This window comes from Cygnus atratus, chromosome Z (genome assembly GCF_013377495.2).
Source record: "Cygnus atratus isolate AKBS03 ecotype Queensland, Australia chromosome Z, CAtr_DNAZoo_HiC_assembly, whole genome shotgun sequence".
Lineage (NCBI taxonomy): Eukaryota > Metazoa > Chordata > Aves > Anseriformes > Anatidae > Cygnus > Cygnus atratus.
The window spans coordinates 50,177,482-50,191,821 of record NC_066396.1 but is presented as its reverse complement, the minus strand read 5'-3'; the positions used below and the strand labels follow the sequence as shown (position 1 = coordinate 50,191,821).

At 39.0% G+C, this 14,340-nt stretch overlaps 1 protein-coding gene and 1 non-coding gene across 3 annotated transcripts in view; one reads left to right on the top strand and one right to left on the bottom strand.

The window, feature by feature from the left end:
• The window catches only part of FBN2 (fibrillin 2), a 182,202-nt gene that overhangs the window by 115,172 nt on the left and 52,690 nt on the right, over positions 1-14,340 (bottom strand). The window contains exons 7-8 of one of the 2 annotated variants that reach the window (XM_035569387.2): positions 13,740-13,865; positions 4,683-4,808 (exon numbers count right to left, since the gene is read on the bottom strand). In XM_035569387.2, coding sequence (XP_035425280.1) covers positions 4,683-4,808; positions 13,740-13,865 — 252 coding nt within the window. The remainder of the gene's footprint in view (positions 1-4,682; positions 4,809-13,739; positions 13,866-14,340) is intronic. The other variant, XM_050716237.1, reaches the window with a different exon arrangement.
• Positions 2,926-3,083, top strand: LOC118259679 (U1 spliceosomal RNA). The gene has a single exon (XR_004782085.1). It is a non-coding gene; the product is annotated as a U1 spliceosomal RNA (small nuclear RNA).

The window sequence follows — 14,340 nt, the reverse complement described above, 5'->3', positions numbered from 1 at the left end:
CTGTGCTTCATCACTATGGGTAGTGCCTCCTAACAGCATCACTAACATTCAGCTTGTATAAGAACAAGGCTAAGCCAACCACACATAAGGAAGAAATTCTTTACTCAGAGGGTGGTGTGGCACTGGAACAGGTTGCCCAGGGAAGCTGTGGATGCCCTGTCCCTGGAAGTGTTCAAGGCCAGGTTGGATGCAGCTTTGAGCAACCTGGGGGGTTGGAATTAGATGATCTTTAAGGTCCCTTCCAACCCAAACCATTCTATGATTCTATTAACAATAAAAAAAAAAAATCAAAAAATAAATAATCAGTAACTAAATACTGTATGTCACAGCCTTCTATGCTAACAAACAAAAATGGGAGAAAAATTAACATTTCAATGTGATCAGAGTAAAACAATTAGTACATTTATTTGCATGCACTAAACAAGACTTGAAGAAAATCTTATTAGTCATTGGACTATGACAAATTGCTGCTAATTTATTTAAAGGAACAACACTGGATAGATCAATTTTGTTATCTTTTGCTCATAATATAGCTTCAATATAACCCAGGATGGCTACATTAGATTCCAGAACTAGACACTGGAAAAGACAAACCAAGTCTGTTTTTCTTTCTTAACTTCAAAAAACTGCAGACTTTGAACAGCTTAACAGAATCAACTAGGTATAAAAGCCAGATATATACAGTTATAAGTATATTTAACTGTACATAAGTTTTAAAAAGAAGACAATAAAACAACCAAACCCAAGAAATTATTTTCTGCAAAATATCTCAGTGTAGCCTCATGCTAGTTATCATGCTCTATTTAAAAAAAAAAAAAAAAAGACTTTCTGAACAGCATCTTTTCCCATGAGTCATTTCAGTGAAATTAACAATATTTGAAGATAAAAAACATGCAAGAGGAACAAAAGTAAGCTGTCCATTTTTAACCAAGTCTTTTCTAAAATTAACACAGGCAACAAAACACAGGATGCATGAGGCAGAAGATAAGAAACGCTGAAATATGACCTAAATCTACATAAAATATAGACAAACAATTGCTAAGGTCAAAAATGTAAGTCTTAAGGACTAGTATTTTTGAAATCACAGGCCCCTCTCCAAAAACTAGGTTTAATATGTTCAGCTTTAAAAAAGAAAAAGCCAATATATTTCACAGAAATACACTCTTGAGTGTGAAGTAAATAGCCTGGCACTGTAAAATATGTGTGGCAGAGGGTCTGGGGCATGTGAAGACAACAAAAATTCCATTTCCAGCTTCTTCTTTCAGCAAGTTTATTCATTCACATACTTTTAACCATAACACATTATGATGCATCTGGTCATAGAGATGCCACAGTGCTCAGTGTGGCTGCTGGAACAGCACTCAGCTTTGTCAGTGCAGCAACCATCCCAAACTCGCGGAAGGCAGGTCCACAGTCCTTCTGCAGAATCTACAAGCTTCTTTCATTCCAGATACCTTCCCCAAAGACATAGCTGGAGCAAAAATATTTACCCATCTCCTGCACATATAAGCAACTATGTGGCAGACAGGTCCCGGGGCTTAGCTCAAGTCATATCCTCAGCATATTAACAAAGCTCTTGAGATCTAAATTCTGCTGAGCTAACAGGAAAGACGGCTGATACAAAGGATACAAAGCAATACAAATAGAAACTAGATACAAAAAAATGAAAAGCCCACTGTGACAAAAACTGAGACAATGTAACAACTGCAATCTCAGTAAATTGATTTAATCATTTTTTTCCCTTGGTGTAGATATATCTGACAAAACAAAGGCCATCCAGTCTTCTAACAATCTAACTGTAGCATAGCATTTTCAGTGTTAGTATGAGATTTAGTAAGTGCTTTAAATGTCTAACATTATCCACAGAGACAGTAAAACAATTAACATGATTACTTGGTAATTTTCACAGCTAAGATAGGATTTGTTACGATGGCTACTCCTCTTTTCTTGAATTAAAGTTCAGATTATATTAAGCCAGAAACAATTTTGAGAACTTTTATTTCCCTTTGAATATTTCTTCAACTATAATTAGTTTCAATTGGAAGAACCATGTATGTGCTAAAGGTAGACTGAACATATTACTGTATTTTCAGTATCCCCATGTGAAAATTAAATAAATATGTCAGTATTTATTATATATCCTAGTTCTTTCAATGATACATCCTAGGTCTTTCATTGTCACACCTCTGAACACTGACAGGGATAAAAACTCTATTAATTTGGAAAGACATGGTATGAATTAAAATAACTGTATACATCCTGATATTTTGGTGAAAAGTAAATATTTATCTTAAACTGAGAAAAATAAAGAAGTATGTGCTTATAATGATTACATTCTTCACTTTTCTCCTAAGCACTATTTTTTCTAATACTGTAAACCCTGAGAACACAAGAACATCCAGACAAAAGTTAATTTAAGGGAAAGATAGTAACATAAGGGCCTGTCTTAGCAGATTAGGGCAAACAATTTTGTGTGCAATTGGTTTTGGGAGCTGACTTTAGAAACTGAATTGTAAAAACATGCTAAAATCCATCAAAATTTTGATCATCTTGGAAATCACAGGCTGTCACTATTCCTGGGACCAGACACAATATATTTAAAGCTTGGAACTCCCCAGATGAACCTGGTAATAATAACAGACTACACTGTGCAAAAAATTATTAATGTGAAATCTCCTGCAAGTCTTGTGTTTCTGCTGGTGTACTCCATGTATCTGTAATCTGGAACTCCCTTCAGAATTTCCATCCCTTTCCCAACATGAGAACAAAGCACTTTGAGATGTCTGAAATAACAAAACCCACTTGAGAGCTAGAAATGACACTATTGTCATAACCAGTATTTTCAGTTAATTCATCAGTATGGTTTATAACATATATTCGGCACATCTGCAGCCGTACAAAAGAAACCTAATGAGAAGATCCATGATATAAATTAACACACACCATGATCAGGCAGGTGGTTTTCCCAGGGCGAGGCTCACCCCCTGCACTCCGGGTGTGCTGAACCCTGCGATTTTCCCAAATGCTGGAAACTCGACTGAATAATTTGTGGTAGTGGGGGACTGCGTTCGTGCTCTCCCCTGTTTTTTCAGGGATCAGTACTAGGGCCAGTTCTCTTTAACATCTTTATCAGTGATCTGAATCAAGTGCACTTTCAGTAAGTTTGCAGACAACACCAAGTTAGGTGCATGTGTCGATCTGCTCGAGGGTACGAAGGCTCTGCAGGAGGATCTGGACAGGCTGGACTGATGGGCTGAGGCCAACTGTATGAGGTTCCACAAGGCCAAGTGCCGGGTCCTGCACCTGGGGCATAACAATCCCAAGCAGAGCTACAGGCTGGGAGATGAGTGGTTGGAAAGCTGCCTTGCAGAGAAGGACCTGGGAGCATTGGTTGATAGTCGGCTGAATATGAGCCAGCAGGGTGCTCAGGTGGCCAAGAAGGCCAACAGCATCCTGGCTTGCATAAGAAACAGTGTGGCCAGCAGGGCTAGGGAAGTGATTGTCCCCCTGTACTCGGCTCTGGTGAGGCCGCACCTCGAGTACTGTGTTCAGTTTTGGGCCCCTCGCTACAGGAAGGACATGGAGGTGCTCGAGAGAGTCCAGAGAAGGGCAACAAAGTTGGTGAGGGGTCTGGAGAACAAGTCTTATGAGGAGCAGCTGAGGGAGCTGGGATTATTCAGCCTGGAGAAGAGGAGGCTCGGGGGCAACCTTATCGCACTCTACAGGTACCTTAAAGGAGGCTGTAGCGAGGTAGAGGTTTGGTCTATTCTCCCATGTGCCTGGTGACAGGACGAGGGGGAATGGGCTAAAGCTGTGCCAGGGGAGGGTTAGGTTGGTTATTAGGAAGAACTTCTTTGCTGAAAGGATTGTTAGGGATTGGAACAAGCTGCCCAGGGAAGTGGTTGTGTCACCATCCCTGCAGGTCTTTAAAAGACATTTAGATGTAGAGCTTAGTGATATGGTTTAGCGGAGGACTTGTTAGTGTTAGGTCAGAGGTTGGACTAGATGATCTTGGAGGTCTCTTCCAACCTAGATGATTCTGTGATACATATATAGAAGTTTTGGTTTTTTTTTTTTTTAATATAGAAACAGTTTTTAAATAAATTGCCCTTTAAAACGTTCAACCTACTGAAACTTAATATTTGGTTTGTTATATTACCTGTTATGGCCAAATTAGTGTCAATTCAGCACATTTTATTTAATGCCTCATAGTGATTTCTAATGGTTAAATTAACCTATGTGAGATGGAACTTGAAATACCCAGTTTACTTGGTATTAAAATAAATGTTTGCTCTTTTAGAACTGAAGTAAGCTTAGCCTTTGGTTTCATCAGATGCAGATTTAAGAAGAAATACAATTAACATTTCTTATGTTTGCCAACAGAGAGATATTCATTCCTTTTTTTCCCCTAAAAAAATCCAGATCTCTGGCATGAGTTCTCAGCCTACAGCACAGCTGACTTAGAGAGATCTACATTCTAGATAAAGATTGCTGCAGTGGCAACCATGAGAGAAGGAAGATGTTAGGAATTTTAAGTTGTTGGATCAGAGTGATACTAGTGAGAGCATATATCAAGGTCCTGTCCCAACCATCTAGCATTCTCCCCTTGAAGTCCTGCTGCTGTGTATAAATTGCCTCAATAACCTTAAGAGCTCTTCAAGCCTACAGGATGGAACACCTACCTATACAGCGGGAGCCATCCATAGATGTGACATATCCCCGGGGGCAGATGCAGAAATAACTTCCCACTGTGTTAGAACATTCGCCACCTTCACAGATTCCTGGAATGATGCTGCATTCATCAATATCTATTCAAAAAGGAAAATACATAGGATGAAGAACAAAACATTTGCACATATTGTTGTAAAAGAGAAGGAAAGATAGCTTCTCTGAAGTGAAATTGTTATTTAGCTCAGATTTAATAATATGCTGCTAGTTGCAAGCTGCTGTGAAGGGTGCATTTGCAAATTGTTTCGTTTGCCATCTAATGCAGGCCTTTCTTACAGGTTCCAAGTATACACCCCTTCAAGTCCCAGAGAGGTAGACTGGGACTTCCACTAAATGACACATACTGAATGCCATCTCTAGGAAAAATGCAGCAGCGACAAGGCAACACAAAACCACACACCTGGCTTCTGAGCTGAATGAATGAAGATGGTACAGCAGCCAAGCATGACAGCTCTGGGCTTCTGTGACCACAAAAATATTGCTCATCAGATCTAACAGCTTTCTGGCCTTCTTCTAGTACTTCAGCTATAAGGAAGAATTTTGGCTAGGCTCTTCAGTATAGACCAAATGTCACATTTTCATTTTTTTCAGATATTTTTAATCCATTCAAACATTTCCGTTAACTAAAAACAGTGGTCTCATCTAAACACTGACAAATAGTGCATGTAACTACATGGAAATTGAGATGTCATCAAGCTGATGAATGAGCTACTGCAAATAACTAAGGGCTCTAGGGCACACAGCACCAGGACTAAGAGCACAGAGGGGTGTCCCAGCACAAAACAAAAGAAGGTGCTAAGGCAATGAGAAGCAACAGAGGAAGCAATCTGACTGTACTGTTAGAGAAAGTGAAGCACAGCAGAGCAAACTGGGATGGAAGAAATACAAGTGAGGAAAACAGCATGATGGTAAAGACTGTGTCATGACCATTTATACAAATGAGCTGTTGTAAGTAACCAATTCATTCTGCAACTGTGAAAATCTTTAGATATTGGATTTTTTTAGGGCCTGTTTAGCAACCTGATTTTGGCTTTAAGTGACTTCTGTCCATTAGCTTTCCAAATTGCTTTCAGAAAATGTGGTGTGGCCCAGGTTTAACACAGGAGGCTTCTGAGAAAACATGGGAAAGAATGGCCGACTTTCTAACTAGCTTGAGATGAGTTATGGTTTCCAGTTGAAATGATAAGATACCACAAGTTTTCATTGGCTTAATACCAAGGGTAGTCATTAATACAATACACAGTATTAATACAATACTGTGGCTTAACTTGTTTGTAAACTTCTGGGTGCAGTACTGATTTAAGACTCTTTCATACTGTGAAACAGAGTTAAATCAATAAATAAAAAGATCAGACTCTTGAACCTAGACTGTCTCATGTCAAATAATTCTGGAGAAGCATCAGAAAGAGCAAATGGCAGAAATTATCTTCTGATGACACTGATTCTTCACATTCTCAGCAAGAAGTCTTGGCACTTTTATAAAGATCATCATTTTCCTTGACACTGCCACTCTAGAAATTGCCTTGAGATTAATGACAACTTGAGGAAGAAACTTTATCCACTGTTATTTCTTAGGATGCTTTTATGTGATGAATACTGTGCCTCCTCCCCCAGTACATTCTCCACACTGAAAACTCAAAGAAAACAAAGTGTGCCAAAAAGATCTGGTACGCACAGGTTCTATATTAAAAAGGTAACTCCCCACTGTGGGAAGTTCCACACATAGAGAACTCTTTTTAGATATGAATCTACAGTGGACATTCAAGTACCGCAAAGGAAAATTAAGTTTTGCACAAGAACACTAAGAATGGGAGAACTGTTCTTTGTAAAAGTGAACAAAGCACCCTGCCTGTCCCTAGTGACGTCTTTTTGAGTGTCACTGTAGAAAAGACAATTCACCTCACAAGTAACATTGCTTCAAGCTACTTTAATCCACACATACAAGCATCTTGTAACCCTTGTTTTTTGTTTCACACTATGAAGCATAATCAAAAGAAGCAAAAATTTTGTCTTTTTAACAAGGCTATTTAAGCATTTCAGAGGACACAAAAAGTTTAAATTTTACTTTGAAATAGTTATGAAATGATAACAACTATTCCCCATATTTGAGACATCTGTTCAAGTAGGTAGAAAAGACAGTGCAATTTCTCCTAAATAAAAATAATTTTAAGAAATAATGTTTTTACTCAGGACTTCATAGTTAATCAATATAGAGATTCCACAATTTGAAATGTTGGCGTTAAGTCAAAACCAAACAATTCCCCAGGAAATCTCTGAAATCTTGCATTAATTTACTATTGTTGAAGACAATATATATAATGTGGTGAGCTGCTTACCATATGATTTCATCCAATGAAATGAAATCACGTGTGTAAATCAAAACAGAACCAAAACCAGTTTGATGCCTTGTTGGGATCTTTCATGCAGCAAATGTCCTCCACAACCTGTAAGCCTTTTAAAGAATAACACTACCTTCTGTATAAACACACAAACTGAAACATCACATCAGATAGGCAACAAACACAGCAAATATTTCAGACTGCAGGTGATGTTTCACTTCTACCCTGCGTAGTCCCATAGGCATCACAAACCTTTATGCAGATACATGTCAAAAATGCATTCACCTTTTCCTGTGCATACTATCAGGGAGAACTGCTGAATAGTATTTTTAACTATTAAGCAGAGCTTTAGATGGGTTAAAGAAGTAGAATGCAAAAGAATGCATTAATTACCACTTTCATAAGGAAGGACACATATCAATGAGCAAGTCCTACTTTTGTCAGCAAAGCACTTCACCAAATGCCAGACAGAAACAACATATACAGAGTTCAGATCTACAATCGGCCAACAAAAATACATGCAATTATTTGTGTACGCTGTCATCCAGAATACTAGTACATACCAGCATCTGGTGACACAGACCAAACAAGGCTAAAAAGTCTGCTTCTCCAAAACAGCTGGAAAAAATAACCAAAAACCCTAGATTTATGTATTTTCTTAAAAAATAGTAATGAGTTCCTTGTTTAGCCAGCCTGCTTTCTTGACAAGTCTACTTGTTTTCCTGGGTATTGGGACAGACCATGCTTGTGCTTGGCAGAGGTTGTTCTCAAAGAACAGCCAGATCTCTTGAGCTCCTGTGCCTTTCAGAGCTGCTTCCCTACAGGATCACACAGGATCACAACTACCAGTCCAATGAATAAGTCACAATCTGCTCTCCTTAAGTCCAGGGTCTGTACTCTGATGCTTTCCTTCCTCACTCCCCCCAGGATCTTGAACTCTACTACTTCATTTCCAAGGCTGACATAAGATTTTCATGTCCCCAACACATTCCTTTCTGTTTGGGAGTAGCAGATCTAAGAGACTGTCACACCTGCTCACTTGCTAGGCCTAACAGGTATCTGCATGTAGAAATTGTCCCTGATACCATCCAGAAACCTCCTGGACAGCTTTTGTGCCATGGTGTTGCCATTCCCTCAGATTTCAGGGATTGTCCAAGAAGAATCAGTAACTGTTATCTACAGGCTTCCTTGAACTGCTTAAAGAAGACTTGTCTGTTTTCTCATCCTGACCTGGTGGCCTGTAAAAATAACTTCTACTGCAGTGTTACCTTTACTAGCCTCTCCTCTGATCCTGGCCCACAAGCCTGACATCTATTTCATAGAAGAACTCTACATTTGAGCAGATTTTCTTTTATGAAAGGCAGTCCTCCTCCATTCCTCATGTCTTCCCTAAAGAGACTACATCACTTCATTGCAGAACTCCAGTTACACACACAGGTCAGCATGGCATCACAGTTATTCCAATGGTGTCATAGCTTCACCATAATATTGCAGCTGCAAAAGAAGGTAGATGAATATGTGTTCTGGTTCTTGGGTTCAGGTGAAGAAAATGGGTGTTTGGTTTAGTTGCACCCAATGTAATGGAAGTTTTTTCCCAGTCTGTTTTTGAATTCTGAGACTCTCTTTGAAAGCAGACAAAGGATTGTGAGTTTTTCAGATCAACAGACCTTAAGAAAAACTTACACACTTCAGAAAATACTCAATATTTTCATACTTGAATATATGATTTATTTTAACACTAATTTATTCTGATGATGTGAATTTTTAGCACAATAAATCTAGGATTCATCTGACACATCATACTACAGTTACCATTTTAGAATATTGCCTGGATCTGACAAGCAGCATGAATGACCTGCCTTTTATACTCTGTGAATGTATTTATTTGATGTATTAACTTCATCTCAGAGGAGGTAATGGCTTGTCCTTCACATGGAGCTCTTCTAGGGAGTATATCAGATGTCCAAATGATGTCTAAATGCTGTCTTTGCTCTAATGATATATTTATCATATTAGAAAAGTCTGTACTAACACTGCAGCAGCTGGCATGGGAATAATTTCAATTTCCCTACTCCTGATCAAGAAGTCTCATGGAATACCAATAAATATACTGTGGCTGACAGAATTTAAAAAAAAAAAAAAAAAGTGCACTTGTAATAAACAAGAATAACTAAGTATTCATCAAAAAAAGCCGAAAGTACTCTCTAACATCAGTGTAATCATTACATTCAATACTACAAAAAGTTCTAAACATTCTCAAGCTGAAAGAGTGCTGCCAAAATAAACAGCTGTAAGTCAGAGAATACCACTTTGAATAAAAGCTTTCCAGTGAAAAGCTTTGCAACTGAAAGCATGCATCTAAGATCAGTAACAACAACAAAACACACATTTCTAAACTATAAATTGCCTACACAATCAAATACACTATACATTTGTTTAGTAATTACAGCTGTCTTTCCTTCAACTTCGAAATGATAAGTTGATTATAGTTCTAGAATTTTCAAATCCACTCTTCTGAGTGAGACATCACAGTTGCACTTTGGAAAACATTCAACACTTGCATTTCTTTTTCTGATAGTTGTATATATTTGGTGGTATGATTACAAGCAAATGTTTCTGAATTTTAGGTAGTTTATGTTTTGATACTCAGTAAATTTAAGCTTGAATTCTACTGAAAGAAAATTGTACTGCTAGAGTTTTTCAAAATCACCATACCTAGACTTATTTAATGTCCCATATAACATAAAAATGATGGTAAAAAGAGATCATTATGCAAAGAAAATTGAAAAGAGTAGATGTTCATTTACTTGCTAACTGCTGTGTAACCATTCTTGCAGAAGCACATTGCTTAGGAGCTAATGATATCATTAAGATACTAACAAAATACATCATGTCAGTTAGATTTAAGGTCGGTTGAAATAGTCATTTACTGTGCCTGTGCTCTGAGCTGGTCAGATACAAATTCACAAAATACACAGAATGATTGAGTTTGGAATGGACCTCTGGAGGCCATCTGGTCCAATCCCACTGCTCAAGCAAGGACACCTAATGAAGGTTGCCCAGGACCATGTGCAGGCAGCTTTTGAAGATCTCCAAGGAAGCAGACTCCACAATCTCTCTGGGCAACCTATTCCAGTACTCCATCACCTACACGGTAAAGAAGGCTTCCTGATGTTTAGACAGAACCTCCTGTGTTACAACTAGTGTCCACTACCTCTTGTCCTGGCACTGGATGCCACTGAAAAGAGCCTGGTTCCATCCTCTTTGCACCATCCTCTAGGTAGGTTTTATACACATTGATAAGATCCCTGCTGTGTCCTCTCTTCTCTAGGCCGTACAGTTCAGGCTCTCCCAGCCTCCCCCCACAGAATAGGTGCTCCAGTCTCTTGATCATCTTGGTAGCCCTCCATTGGACTCTTTCTGGTATGTCTGTCTTCCCTGTACTGGGAAACCCAGAACTGGACGCAGTACTCCAGGTGTGGCCTTACCAATGCTGAGTAGAAAGGAAGGATCATCCCCCTCATCCTGCTGACAATACTTTGTGTACAGTAGCCAAGAATACCACTAGCCTTGTTAGTGGCAAAGGCGCATTGCTAGGTCATGTTCAACTTGGTGTCTACCAGGAACCCGGGAGCCTTTTCTGCAGAACTGCTGCCCAGCTGGGTGGTCCCCAGCATGCACTGGTGTCTGGGGTTGTTCCCCCCAGTCAGGTTCAGAGCTTTGAACTTTCATGAAGTTCTTGAACTTCATGAGATTCTCGTCAGCCCATTTCTCCATCCTGTCAAGGTCCCTCTGGTCAGCAGCATGACCCTCTGTTTAATCAGGTACTCCCTCCAGTTTCATGTCCTCTGTGAATTTGCTGAGGGTGCACTCTACCCCATCATCTTAGGCCCCAAAGGCCTTTCTGCAGTCCAGGTAGACAATATCCACTGCTCCCTCCTCGTCCATCAGGCTCGTCTTTTCCTTAGAGAAGCTTATCAGGTTGGTCAAGCATGACTTCCCTTTGGTGAATCTGTGAGTCCTGACGATTTTCTTCTCCTTCATGTGCCTGGAAATGGTTTCCAGGAGTAGCTGCTTTGTCACCTTTTCAGGGATCGAGGTGTGGCTGACTGGCCTGTAGTTCCCCAGGTCCTCCTTCTTGGCCTTCTTGAACATAGGAGTGACATTTGCTTTCCTCCAGTCTTCAGGTCCTTCCCCCAGTTGTCATGATTGACCAAAGATTATAGAGAGGGTCCTCACAATGACATGTGCCAGCTCCCTCAGCTCTTGTAGGTGCATCCCATCAGAGCCCATGGCCTTATGAATGGTTCAGTTTGCTTATGTTTTCCCCATCCTGACCCTTTTCTACCAAGGGTACACGTTCCTTGCTCCAGCCTTTCCCCCTGGTTTCTCAGACTTGAAGGCCAGTCTTGCTGTCAATAACTGAGGCAAGTTATAACTGTCCTGTGTAACCACCTCTCCTGTTTCATTCAGCAAACAATTAGCTCTGGTGTGCAAGTCATATATCAACATCAGTACAGCACCATGTCTGACTTGATATAAAATGCCAGGCTTATTTTTTCAAGTCAAAAACTAAGTTGCATGTAACTGTTAATGATAGCTGCCAATTTGTCTTTCCAAATGATTAATATCCATTATCAGAAAAAAAATAACAGAAACAAATGTTGGATTATTACCACACATCTTCATCATCATACTTTGTGTTTTGATTCATCTAATACTAATGCTTACTTTTAAATACCATCATTCGACAACATTCTGAGTAATGGATACATTGACTTAAAAGAAAAACTTATAGCCTTTGACAACCTACCCTGAAACCCTAGAATTTGCTAAGAGAAGTTGATCTACTTCAGCTCCATCCCTGAGAGACTTCTTTCACATATTGATATGCAACAGGTTTTAAAGCAGCCCTGCCCTGATTAGCGAAGCTGGAGCAAGACAACGCAAACCACCTCTCAGTTAACTGCACTAGAGAAGAGCCTCTCCAGCTGAACAACAGGCAACAGTTCCTCAAAGGGAGTGGTTCTTTCCCTTTCCTAATCTGGTTCCCAATTATCATATATGAGTGCTAATCACAGTTTTCTGTTTTCTTTTATAATTTACCAGAATTTCTTTTGGAGTTAGAAATGTTATGGGTAGAAAGGCAAGTGACAAGAAGACACAAAAATGGTAGCCTCTACTGCTGCCGCTACTACCCAATAAGGAAACAAAAAGGAAGTTATAAGTTTTAAGAGTCAGTGATCCAGCTTCAGGCAAATGCAACAGCAACTGGGGGATTAGCAGTAGCAAAGGCATGGAGACAGTCTTTTTCCCAATGTTCTAGCAAAACTCCCTTGCTTCCAACACGGTTCATATTGACCTGCTTTTACTGTGTATCTTTATGGTCCCTGTAGAGCCCTAAGCCTCTGTGCACAACTGGCACACTCTTGCATACAGCTAGATATATATAGATGTGTACATGCATGGCATATACACAGGTGGCTTCTATTTCTCCTCAATTATGGCAAGAAAAGACTTCACAGTTCTGTTTCTCTGGCTGAAGCTCTACTGCTAACTGTTTCTTGCAGGGTTTGAGAAGATATACCCAGGCTTCCCTAAAATAACTAATGACAGGAATATTATTGTGCACAGAGCAGCAGTTGAAACTGGCCAATATCAAAGGACAGAAAATGATAGAAAGGTGAGCTAAGGACAGAATCAGAGAAAATAACTGTGGATATTTGTTTTATCTACTCTTCAGTATTACTTGCAACAACACCGGATGCAATCTGGTTCATTTCACATAGAAAATTCGATTTTCAAACCTATGCTATTAGTATTTCTGTAAATTCTGTACTGCAGGCAAAACTACAGAAAACTCAGGTGATTTCAAGAATAGGGTAAAAACCATGTGTGTGTTTGTAACTGAATAGATGTGTAATGTAATCTAGTAACATATCTGAATTGCTGCCTAACCACAAACCAAAGCACTGAACAACCAGTTGTCTTATCTATGTAACTTAAATATGACAGTATCTTTACCCATTGTTTGGGACAGAGTTGTAGTTTTTCAGAGAAGTCTTCATCAAACCCACAAATATTCAGATATTTTCTATTACACTATTTTAAACTACACAGAATTTCAGCTCTTAATTATACCAGTATATTTACTGAGTAAACAAGGTCTATTTGATTTTTTTGTCTCCAAAGAAAGACATTTCCTATGTATTTTTTTACTTAACTAGGCTCTTCAACACAGACTATACACAGGAGAAATTTCTTACAGCCATTATCACATTTACTTTTCATACCATAGTCAGTAGGCTGACAATACCTACCTGTGCTAGAACATATGGACATTCTTGAGAAAACAAACAAAATCCTAATAACCCAGTTACTGTAATACAGAGCTCATAGACTCATTCTTTATCAATACTTTAACATTTTGAAACAAGTTGAATGCCATCTTTACCCACAAATCAGACACAAAAAATGTCTAATGCAAAACATGAATAGGAAAATAGGAAGACAATATTGTGACACAAGAAAAAACACAAGGCACTATACAATGCTGTTATGTCTGTTCAGATCGGACACTGCAACTATTCATTACCTTTTCTTTCATTACCAAACAGTTCTAATGCTTTATTTAATCACTTTTTAGGTTTGTTGTCTGACAACATCACTTACCATCACATTTTTGAGTTGCCTCATTCTGCCTGTGACCAGCAGGACACTTGCACTCATAGGAACCTACTGTGTTAATGCAGTTTCCTCCTTGGCAGACTCCAGGGATAGCTTGACATTCATCAACATCTACAAACACAAAAAAGATTATTTGAAATAACATACAAAAATGCATCATGGCTCTTGCATATAGGCAGTCATCTTTGAAATTATTTGTAAAAATAACCACAACAAAGCCCAGCATATTTCTCCACTTCAGCACCACTACAGAATAAGGCAGTAACAGCAGTAACATGATCATGACCTTCATGCATGTTGTTTTTGATTCCATATAAACTCAAAATTTTCCATATATTGACTTATGACTCACACAGCTTTTAAATATATACAACATACTGTTGGTATCCCATGCCCTCAGATTGTTGCTTGCATTGGTCATTACAAAAAACAGCTTCTTAGTTTTAAAGGACCCCTACCTGTACACCTGGACTACCCCACTCCCCACTTTTACTAGATATGATAATTCTTGCAGGACATCCATTTTATGGACAGAAATCAAACTATTGATGTCAATACAAAATAGGTGCTACTCAGCCAGGACAAG